At 53.2% G+C, this 11,611-nt stretch overlaps 2 protein-coding genes across 2 annotated transcripts; both read right to left on the reverse strand.

The window, feature by feature from the left end:
* Positions 1–4,312: 4,312 nt before the first annotated feature.
* On the reverse strand, positions 4,313–5,647 carry J4E83_008263 (uncharacterized protein; the record flags this gene model as incomplete). Its single annotated transcript, XM_049335160.1, has 3 exons — positions 4,313–5,193; positions 5,276–5,455; positions 5,524–5,647. 3 exons carry the CDS (start codon positions 5,645–5,647, stop codon positions 4,313–4,315), a joined length of 1,185 nt encoding a protein of 394 aa, XP_049185699.1.
* A 2,788-nt stretch (positions 5,648–8,435) lies between these two features.
* On the reverse strand, positions 8,436–9,761 carry J4E83_008264 (uncharacterized protein; the record flags this gene model as incomplete). The annotated part of the gene is made up of 1 exon (XM_049335161.1): positions 8,436–9,761. One exon carries the CDS (start codon positions 9,759–9,761, stop codon positions 8,436–8,438), a length of 1,326 nt encoding a protein of 441 aa, XP_049185700.1.
* Between the last annotated feature and the right edge of the window lie 1,850 nt (positions 9,762–11,611).

The raw sequence follows: 11,611 nt of genomic DNA on the forward strand, positions 1-11,611 counted from the left end.
GCAAGGCGATCTCAGTCATCAGGGCAGAGCGATGCGGGAGGTATTTAAAAGCGGACGACCCCTGCAGTGCTTCCGTCAAGCGCGACTACGAGTGCTGACGCTGGGTCGACCACAAGCAGGCCGGCATCAATGCAAGAGGCAGTCCGAGGCGTGCTCCACTCATCTTTTGCACCTCTCTGGGACCCATCGGCACGCAGGCCATAGCTGAGCTACTATTAATTAGGTGGCCCTGTCCATGCCACTCGCGCTCGGAGCTGGACCCAACCAAGTCAAGTCTCTTCCGGCTACCACAATGGCGGGTGCAGTCGTCTCTCGGAAGCGCATCCGTGCACTCGACTGCCTGCCAGTGCCTACCAATCTCCTAGTAGCCTCTCCCTATCCAGTGCCCCAGGCACGTCGTCTGGTAGCAGCACACACCGCTCCCCAACCGAAGAACACCGTCATGCGCCTCACCCTCAGCATCCGCACCATGATGATTGCATGCACCATCATACACTGTAATGCACCCCCCAGATGCATCATGACAGCCCCTTCCTCTTGGCCGCGACGCCCAATAGAGTGGTAACCGACCTGCGCGGAATCCCGTACCATGCTCCACTCGAGCGAATAGGATTCCCGTCATTCACACACACCCTGCCGGTTCTGTGCTCGTCGTCTGCCGCTTCAGGACACCATCAGCCCTCAGCGACGCTTGTCGGCCCAGGCGACGCTTTCGCGTCCAAGACCGAAATGACTACTCAGGTGATACCATTCAGGCTGGATAATCTCCGCGCTCCCCAGCAGCAGCTCAATCACCATGGTGCTTACGCGAGACGAGTACCGAAGAATTGCTTATCCCAGCGGACCGTCAGGCTGCATGCGCGTTTGCCCGCCTGTAGCGTTTAGAGCACGTTGCGAGCATAGCACAAAAGCACTCTGGGACCGATGCCACTGCCCCAATACTTGCAACCAGGTTATGGCAGACCACCGTTTCGACTGCATTGTCGACACAAGTCTTGTTGCAGCGCCGCGCGCCGTTCCGCTGCCGACTGGTCGTTCGGTACAGGAAGGGTTGCGCAAGGGGCCAACCCCGCCTGTCTGTCGGTAGCAGGCTTTGCTTGCGACGACGATAACAGCAATGAATGCATCGATATCTTTTGTGAGCCCTTTGTGACAGTAGCGTTCGCCAAGTACGTAGCAGGTAGATCGATTGGGCCGATCAAGCCATGGCCATGCAGTCGCCGACACGGCAGGTAACTTTGTCGATACGTGATGCGTGCTGTCGAAAGCGTTCCCAGAAGCATGGTTCACCGCCTAGGATCACACACCTCATTCGCTCCTAGTTGCCGTCTAGAGAACTGCGCCGCACGGGAAGCTATAGCTCGCGAACTGCGTTCTGCGTATAGCTAGAAGGCGATCATCCTGCATCGCTTGCATCTAGCGGGGCCGACCTTTGCGAAAACTTGAACAAAGACGCCGACGTAATCGTTACAAGCTGCTCCAGGGACTGAGACGCGACGTGGCTGCAGTTGACAGTTCCGCGAGGGACATGCCGACCGCGCCCATGTCAGCATGTCAGCTCCACGATGCAGACGGCGGAGGCCTGGTAGCGAGCCCCCCCTGCAGGCACAGAGGGACCGTTTCAGCTCTCAGCACAACACCAGCATAAATCGGAAACGATGCAACCTCGCGAGGGACGGCTGCAGGGTTGGAGAGGAAGAAACAGGCTGACTGATGGCCGCGAGGGCGACAAGAGTGCGGGGAGGCCTGGACAGACAGCCGTGAGCAAGGCAGAGTGAAACACGGTCGTCGCTGACATGGCTGAACCGGCGGGCTGGGTCTCTCCATAGGGCTGGGAAGGAAAGTGCGACTGGCGAGCCGCCGGTCGGTCGATGCCGCATGAACACCAGAGCTGCCTCCACCATCACCCACCCACCGCGCGACAAACACGGCGCCGTGACGCCGAACTGCTTCTAGCGAGCCACTCCCCTCTTTTGACAGCCAACGACAAGGTCGATGCTGGTCGTCACTGCCGGCACCCACATGGGTCGCGCCTGGGATACAGCACATCGCGCGACGGCATTCGCCCGCGGCTGCAGAATGAAGCGCGCGTGGGGCTGACATATCCACGCCTGAGACGACTGAGCATGAGCGCTTGGGCCCTGCCGACTCCTCAGCGCACAAGAGACGGCGTTTCAGGCCTGGTGAAGCGGTTCCAGCTATAGTGCACCTGCACAGTAGACATCATCGAAACATCGCAACCAAGCATCATGGCCCGTCTTCTGCAGCACATCTCTAATCGGAAACCTTTGCCAACGCAGAGTCAGCGACCAGGCGCTTCCGCCCACCCCAGGCGCGCCGACTTACGGTCCTTCTTTACGTCATTGTCCGTCTTGCCCGCCAACGGAATGACTTTCGGCGCGGGCCTGATATCACCATCTCCAGCTCAGGCATGTGTAGGTTATCCGAGGCAGCCAGATTGCGTTGACTGGGGACGCGGCGGTTAGCGAAATTTATCATGGTGTAGTCTACAACACGGCCTGATACCCACCGAGCTTTTGGCGCCCGTTATTCATGCACAACATATCTTCCTTCGACATAGCACCGCCGCTATCTCTTTTCCAGAAACAGCCTCCACGGGCAGTGAGATCTTTCTGGCTACACTTTTCCTTCGCCGCGGGGTCCAATCTTGGGCGCTGGCAACGAGTCAGCATACGTGCCGTGCGGACGCCTTCGATTGCAGCCGTAGATTGTCATACGCGACGATTGTGTCGACCCAGCCGCGCTGGCTGTGTTCACACATTGCGTATGCCGCAAGTGCTCGACTCGCGGACCTCTGCATCATCTCACGCCGTCACCGTGTCACGGCACATCCCAGCATGTGCGGTGCGGTGGTACAACTCACAAAGACCGTTGGAGACGCACCACCCAGCCCGACGGCTGCTTGCAACCGTAACCACACGGCAGCCGCCGCTGCAACCACCAAGTGCCGAATTAGCAGAAACAGTCCCTTACAACGGACCGAACCATCAGGCCGTACGTGCACAACAAGCCAACTATATTTGTGTAACTTGAAATTTGTAAGGTTTGAACGCACGAGCACAAAGTGCACTGATGATCACATGGGACGTCACGCAGAACACCTGCAGGTAACTACCTTGACATCGACTTAGGCCAGCAACAGGGTCTCCCACGAGGCAAGCCAACGCAGTCTCCTCATACAGGGGCCATGATTCATCGTCTAACCTCCTCACCTGATTTTCACGTTGCGGAGTCTACACAGAGCACGAGAAAATGCAGAGCGTCACCATGAGCCAAGTGACACCAGATACTCGGTACTCCCAGCACGATCTATCACCCTCCTACTGCAGAACTAGCAAGTTCAACACACGATATCGATTTCGATCTCGATACCCGACGGACATGGCGCGCATGTCCGCTCCCAAGATCCGATGTCAGAGCCGTTTCGGACACCAGCGGCAACCCCTTGCTAGACATCGCCTTGTTGCCTACAGCCCGCGCGTCAACTACGATTTGGTTGCAGAATTGTGTCCCTCTGATTCAGAATGTGGGTACCATCATGCACAATTGGGCGTTATTACGCTGTACGTACCACCGGCTGATATCTATCCGACTGAAAATGAGATTGACGTGCTCACCGCCCGCTCGAAAAACTTCAATCTTGTCCAGAACTGGAACCGGTATTCGAAGCCGAACGCCTTGCGCGCGAACAGCATCTCCATCTGTGGGGTTTGCATGTATACCCTGACCCACGTTGGTCTGGCTACGCTGGCGGACCAACTGTCCTGGCGTATGACTAGCGTAAAAGTCTTCGGTATCTCCTCCGTTCGCGCTAAAAAGCAGGGTTCTGCGTGTCATCGCAAATCAAATCACGGCAACGCAGTCACTTGTTTTCCAATGAGATTACGATGTGCGAGGAATTAAGCTTTGCACGTTCTGGAACCCTACACCCGCGAGGGACCCGTCAAAACCCATGAAACCCAAGGCTTCCAACTCGGGAATCACCGTCTACTGTACCCGTCATACTGGTCCCGCTATGTTGGCGTCTCGTCTCATGGTGTATTTTCGACACATGACTGGTGCTAGAGATTAATTATTACCGACGGGATGACCTTGGTATTCGTCTTATACACAACCCGTCCTATTACCACTCCTGTGCAGCTAAACCGTTCTGCTGTTATACACCAGCACAAGCGTCTGTTGAGCAAGGAACATTCCAAATATCTTCCTCACGCCCGGAGCGTGGTGCCGGTCCAACGGCTAGCTCGCATCATGATCGATGCCCATCCCATATTGTACACTCCCGCGACATCTAGACCCATTGCCATCTCTTTCGTATCCACTTCAGGACATACACCAACAGCACAAGTACAGGAACCTCAATCAAGGGGCCCACCGTACTTGCTAACGCCTGCCCGCTACCCGCGCCGTAGACCGCGACGACAACCGCGATAGCAAGCTCAAAGTTGTTGCTTGCAGCAGTAAAACTCTGCGTGCAGCTAACCTTGTAACTGAAACCCATCTTCCAGCAGAACCAGACCGTACTCGTAAAGATGACGATGAAGTAGACCAACAACGGCGCGCAAACCCTCAGCACGTCCGTAATCTGCCTAACAACATGCGCGCCTTGACTAGCAAAGAGAACGATGATCGTGTAAATCAGGCCGATGAGCGAAAACGGCGCGATATAGCGTATGAACCTGCGTTGATAGCGGTCCTCTCCCAGCATCGACCTCAGTGCCAACCTCGTAATCACCGCAGCACCAAGCGGTATCCCCAAGAAGACGCCCACACTCTGCGCAACCTTCTCATACGAGATATCCGTCTTGTCCCCATGACTAACCACCTGGATATAAAACACCGCAAAAGGCGCAAACAGCACAATCTGCAATATCGAATTGAACGCGACGAGAACAGCGCAGTAGTCGCCGTCGCCGCCTGCGAGATCCGTCCAGATGAGTACCATGGCGATGCAGCGCGCGATGCCCACGAAGATGAGTCCTTCGCGTAGATCTTGGCGGTCAGGTAGGAAGGCCCATGCTAATCCCACCATGAAGAGGGGAGCGATGATCCAGTTGAGAACGAAGGAGACGGCGATTTGGATCCAGAGGTCGCGTTTCTTGAGGAGGAGGTGTAGGGTTTCGAAGCGGACTTTGCAGAGGATGGGGTACATCATTACTAGGAGACCGATTGCTAAATAATGTATTAGCGTCTGGCATGATATCTACGAGATAGATCATAGGATGAGCTTGATGATGGAAGGAATGAGACATACCAATGGGTATACTGACGCCCACGAACTCTCCTCTCTGCAACGCCGGGCCTACGGAGTCGACCGTGTTGCCCAATGCGATACCGATGCCCATGGCGAGGATGATCCATACGACTAGGAAGCGGTCGAGGAACGAGAGGCCTTTCAGGGGAGGAAGGTCTTTTTGTGTGGATGGGTTATTGCCTGCATCGATGTTAGTTCTCCCATTGAGAAGTGCATAGAAGATAGATTTGAGGATGGCATAGACGTACCCATCATATCCTCCCCATCACCAGCACCACCATTGACACCACCCTTCTCAACATCACCAGCCTGCCCATCTCTTAACCGTGCATCTTTCTCGTCGCGTATCGCTCCTCGCTCAACAGTATCCATCTTCTTTTCCTTTCCTTTCCTTTCCTTTCTCTGTCCCTCTTTTTCTTCTCTTTTAGCAGCGCGTGGATTTCACGATACCACGCGTTTTGCAGATGCGCAATGGCACGCGTCTAAAGTAGGTAAAGTGATGATGGCAAAGTAGGCGGGTGCGGCCAATCAAAACGCGGCAGTGACGTTTTCTTACCGCCAAGCCGCTAAGGGCGGGCGGTGAGGCGAAGTTTGGAAATGACGAACGGGGTGGTGTTGGCGATCTTTGCGGATTGTTGGATTTGAGAGAATCGCGTGGAGCGCGTGGGTAATGGGCTATGATATGTAAGCCTGTCGCATTTCAGGCCTGGCGGTGTGGACTCTCGTTGAAAAGACGGGTGTCAGAGTGACACACGGCCCAAGTACATGGAAGTTGACTGCGCTTTGTATCAATGGCTGCTCCAGCGACTGCATCTTTGGTGAGTATCAAGCTAACCGCGAGTTGGCGCGCAAAGGAATTGGAAAAGGTTTTTGATAAGCTGTATCTGCTGAAGTCGACATAACCTTGGAATTGCTATTCGATGCTTTTATAAACAAACACCTCCCCTCTACCTTCATACTTTCTCTTGTACACGTCAATATCCTATACATGTTCTCTTCGTATAACATCTGCCAGCCACTGCAAGCTCCTCCTTCTGTTTCCCCCTTCTCGTTTTTTCTCTTTCATCTTCCAGGAAGCGATCGTGGCTTCTCTACACAATGGTCCTCCGTCTTCTTCGTCGTCTTCTTTCTCCAATGCTGTGATCTCGTTCGTCACAACGATCTTGTCTTTCCGGTCCTGCGCAGGGTGGACCTCGGGACTAAGCGGTGATGGAGCCCAGCAGGGTGTCGAGCATGTACATGCGAGATGCGATGCGGGCGCGAACATGTGTGAGAAGAAGTCTTGCACTGCGTCCGAGAGATGATCGCAAGTCATGTGGTGGTGTTGATGTGGTGAGTGCGCGCATTTACTGGAGGTGGAAGGTAGATGAGGCGTTTGGCTTTGGTAGTGCGGCGCGAGCATAGTGTTGTATGCTGAGATGTCGAGAATGTTTGGGTAGAGTGACATGTGATGGTGAATTTGTTGTGTTCGCGCTGGTAAGTTGGATGTTGCACGATCGACGTATCAGTGGAGTTACGATAGCTTGTGTCCTCTTGAGAGCAAATGGGTTGTTGTGGATATATCCCAGTAGTTGCAGTATCTTATATATTCACCTCATACCATGCCATCTCAACGTACCAGCAGTTACTACCAGACACCCATGACCCAATCCGACAGAACATCATGGTGTGACAACCAGGCAATCCCGCACCTAAGTCCAAGCAAGTCCAGCCTTGATAGGCAGATACGAAAAGAAAAAACAGGTTACACTTGCAGTATCAGCATGCGCAAATCTCGTTCGAGAAAGATGCAGAGTCTCGGTGGAGAGACACGTGTGGAGGTGGCGTGACGGTTCGCGGAAGCAGCCGGTCTCGCCACCACAACCACGCGACATGCGTTCCCCGCTGCGACCCGATCCCTGTGTATCAGTAATCCTCCATTTACAACTATAGTGCAATTGCAGTGACGCAGTAGAGACCAAGGACTCAGAATGGGAGAATGGGGTGATGTTGAGTTGATGCGTGTAGGGACTGAAATACGGTATCGCGTGTTGGATGCATGCACGTGAAGCCCGTATAGCATTTGGAGTCTCACCACCACGTTCGGTACTACCGGGAGATGGGGAGGTGGTATGGATGGAAAAGAGTATTTAATGCAGATGTAGTTGTACTGTCAAAGACTCTAGATAGAACGACACAACTATCAGATTAATATCAACGTCGATATCTACAGTTGCTCAACTATCTTCCACAGTTACGAGAACGATAACAAAAACATCAAACATGACCACCAAACCAATTATCTCCAATTCCCAGCTCACAGCAACCGCCACAGAGCTCGCTTTCGAGCGCGAAAAAGCTGCCATAACGTCTTATGAAGAAGGTTGGGATCGATGGGATGGGCCGATTTATCCAATTGGCTATGTGCAGTGTCGGATGCGTAAGTCATCTTCCTATTCTCTTGTTGCTTCTGTGAGATTGAGAGAATGACCAGCTGGCTGACTGTTTACGCGCAGAGGAAGACGGGTATGTTGCACCGAGCGGAATTGAGGAAGTGAAGGTGAAAGGCATGGAAGTCACAGTGACCGTGGTCAGTGAGGAGTGAAGGCGAGATGAAGGAGATGAAATGATCTTTTCTTGGGTGTTGCGGCGTTGGGGAGGCGAATTTGTTACAGCAGCTGGCTTTGTTTGTACATGTATTTGATGTATCGATTTGACCTCCAGTGCTTAATCATATTAACATGATGTGTACACATATCGCAACACATTCTGGGAGCTCGCTGTACACAGATATTACGCTGAGAACTGCTGGATGAAAGGGTCAAGTCTAGATGCCGTGTATTCAACTATAGTGAAGACTATCTCATGGCATCAGCCGCGACAATTGCGTCGCCCAAGCTCATTCAAGCGCCTTTACCCAGCGCATACCAGGTTACCCCCAGATCCAAAACGCCTGTCATTATGAAGCAGCAATTCGCTGTGTATGTCCAGTACAAGTCCGGCCGTGATAAGAACGAATCATCAGTGTGCGATTGCGCAACACTCATTTTGTGAAGTTGTGATCGCTGACGTGGAACAATTTATGTTTTCGTCCCAAACCCAATAACGCCGAGTAGATGCTGTATTGATGCCAGCATCGCGTGAACAAAGAGCGAAAGGAAACAAACAAACCAGAATGTCCTCAACTAGCCTGCTTGATCTTCAAATCCATGACATACTGCATCAAGCTACAGTCATCACACTTGACCAGAGACTGTAGAGCCTTTACTCTCGTCCGAAGTAGTTGGTTCTCATCTGCCAGACTCTTCTTGTCCTTCTCCATTTGCTTGATGTACGCAGTCGCCGACGCTAAGATGACTGCTTTGCTCGGCTTCGAGGGTGTGGGTAGGTCCTCGATATCGGCGCCGTCGCATGCTCGTTGATTCTGGAGGGAGGGCACGACCCGTTTGAGGGAATCTAGTTGTGTGTTGAGCGATTCTCGGTACTTTCGTTCAACTTGGTTGTGCGGTAGTCGTCGACGTGGCTTTGTCTTCTCATCGTCGTTGGCTTGAGGTGATTCTTTGGCGGAGGCGTCTTCTGTCGTCTCGCTCTTCATTCGTTGCCGGTCGTCTGATGGGGATGTGGTTGTGTCTTTGCTTTCTCTCTGTTGGGTTGAGAAGCCGTTTGCTGATGCGTCGCTTTCAGATCGCTTCTTTGGGCGTGGTTGGATCTCTACTATACCGTCTTCGGCAGTGACTTCTTGTGGGTCGTTAAGTAGGTTGCTGATACTTGGGAGAGCGTCTTGGTCTGCGAACAAGAAGGGAGCACATCCTCCGCCGCACGTCGATGGATTAGGCGGTGAACCATTTACATCGTGATTGGGGCAAAGTGGGGACGTCCAGCAGGCAGAGAGTATGTCTGGCTTGTTCTTGGTACGTTTCGATGTCGTGTTTGTTGTTGTTGATGTTTGAGTCCTCTCGAGCCCTGGCTTGGTGGTGGTAGATGATCCCTTCGGGCCGTCGGGGAAGGTGAGGTCTTCGACGAAACCGGAATCTAGGTTGTTGGGAAACAAAGATTCATAGGCAGGGTTGGGGAAAGTGTTGGCACGTTGGAGTGCTTGCCTCTGAGCTGGTGGCATGTTGGCTGATTGGTCTAGGCCGTTTACGTCTGATGGTGTCTGAGATGTAGAGTTGTCACCAGTCCCATGTACAGGCTCGGGTGACGACTCATTGGTCGATCTCCCTCCACCGATGTTGTTGCCAAAGGGCTTGAGGACGTCGAGATCGCCCAGGAAGTAGTCGTTAGGCAGGAATAACGAGTCGTCAAAGTAAGGGTCGCCTGATGTTCCTCCGAGAAGGGAATCAAAATTGGTGACGTCTTCAGGTGAAGAGCCTGACGTGTCGGTGGTGGTCGACTTGGGCATCTGGGAAGTGGGAGGGGCAGACGTTGGTGGTAAAAGATCGGACCATTGGTCGTTCGGTAGGTTGAAACCCTCAGTATTGAGGAATGCGTCCCAATTGAGAGCCATGATGATAATAGTCCGCGGGTGGGTTGTTGCACGGAAGAGCTCACGCGTTGATCAGGAGATACAATCGCTAAGGTACCCTGGCCAAGCCACACGTGAGACTAGCGGGCGAGGTGCAGGATCCGGGTCGCGCTGGGGTCGAGGTTATAAGCGCGGGCACTTCCTTTGTCTTTGTCAAATCGAAGAGATGCTCGCAGGTACTCAATATGGGTCGATGGTGAAGATGTATCCACGCGTTTGAGAAAAGTTTCTCTAGTTTTTACACGGGAATAGGCGATGGCTTAAGGCGGGTGAGTAAGACCCAAGGAACAGCTTGGCAGTAGTTGCAGGTCAATTCAGGCGAAGTCCACACCGTTTCGTGGTACTCCTCGTACGGGGTTTGATCTACCGACTGGTCAGGGGGTATGAAGATGCAGTATCGAGAGTGGCAGGTGCAAAGGGCAGTCAAAAAGCCTAGAAAATGTCAGTCGCTCCAACGGGACTTTCGGTACAGCAATTGTGCGGAAGTTGTCCTGTGCCAGGTTCTGTGCTGTTCTAGATTACCAAGGCAGAGGTTGATCAGACCACCAGAGGGTGGCGTGACATTTCCCTGCGCCCCGCTCCATGCCCGGAACCATCCTAGCGATGCCACGCCGTGCGCCTCATTAGCAGGTCCTAGCCACAGCAGAATCTTTTTCGCATTATTTTCGGAATGCCGTCGCTCTTGTGCCTGAATATCATAACAGGGTGACATGGGATGAGAAGAGTGCAGGTGTGTTAAAGGCGATGCCATGTTAGAGCGGGAGCCAACGACCTCCCGTTAGCGGCCTCGGCTGCCCCACTATTTGCAGCCGCATCTCAACATGCTCCAATGCAATCAAGACCAAACTTGTATGTCCTCTCTGTGTTTGCAGGGGAAGTAAATACACGCAAATAGTGTTCGCGAGAGGTTCAAAACTCGTTTGGTGTATCTATTCGAATCGACATAGCGGAAATTATTTCGCCAAGACAATGGAAATGCCTGGGATCTAGAGGTCACCCGCAGACTAAGCTCCACTCCCCTATATTCCGGGACTTCAGTATGTCCATGTCCCTAGGTTATCACCATCGAATTATTTCATCTCGTCGTTGTGGTGCTATCATTGCGCTTGAGCGGAAGGCCATTGCTCTTCCTAAGACGCATAGTGTCTTGAGTTGAGTACATTGACCCACTTCTTCATAGTCTCCGCCCGACCGCTCGGCCGACCCTGGCATTCTCGAAATAAAAAGGGCAGGTGCTGGAGAACCGTCTGTTAGCCGTACGGGGCTGTGGCGCGGATGCTCCCGTGTAGCCGAAGCACCTAGAAACCCGTTGTTAAACCCGTCTCCGCTGCGTCTAAGCCCTGACTGTGTATCGCTCCGGGCTCTTCAATCTACAGGCTGGTCCGCCTGTTCGCGGATGTGGTCGCTTGAGATTGCCCAAAGCAGCCTATGCCAAGATCTGGTAGAGGTGTGCATCATCTTCCGAAGATTCAAGAGCCTCACGAAGCTGGAAATGTGTCTCTCATTGTCCATTGCAGCAGTTACACCATCAGGACTACCGGAATGGTTGGATCCATCCCTTCACGGACCTTCCTTCTTGCTGCCCGAGACCCGGGTATTATCGGTCGATGGCACAACGGACAGTACTCATTGTACCTTGTGAACCACTCGTCGAGACAATGTGAGTGGAAAGCGTGAGAGCAGTGGAGTCCCCGAACCTGCGCATCTTCGGCGAAATCGTCAAGGCAGATGGCGCTGTCTCACAGTCAGTCCAGTCCGCTCATCGAATATGGCTTATTTGGCATACTCACCACAGGGGATCGGATGCTTGCGTTGAATCAGATGTCTTCTCC

The sequence above is a fragment of the Alternaria metachromatica genome (genome assembly GCF_023757995.1).
Source record: "Alternaria metachromatica strain BMP 0045 chromosome Unknown scaffold_23, whole genome shotgun sequence".
Lineage (NCBI taxonomy): Eukaryota > Fungi > Ascomycota > Dothideomycetes > Pleosporales > Pleosporaceae > Alternaria > Alternaria metachromatica.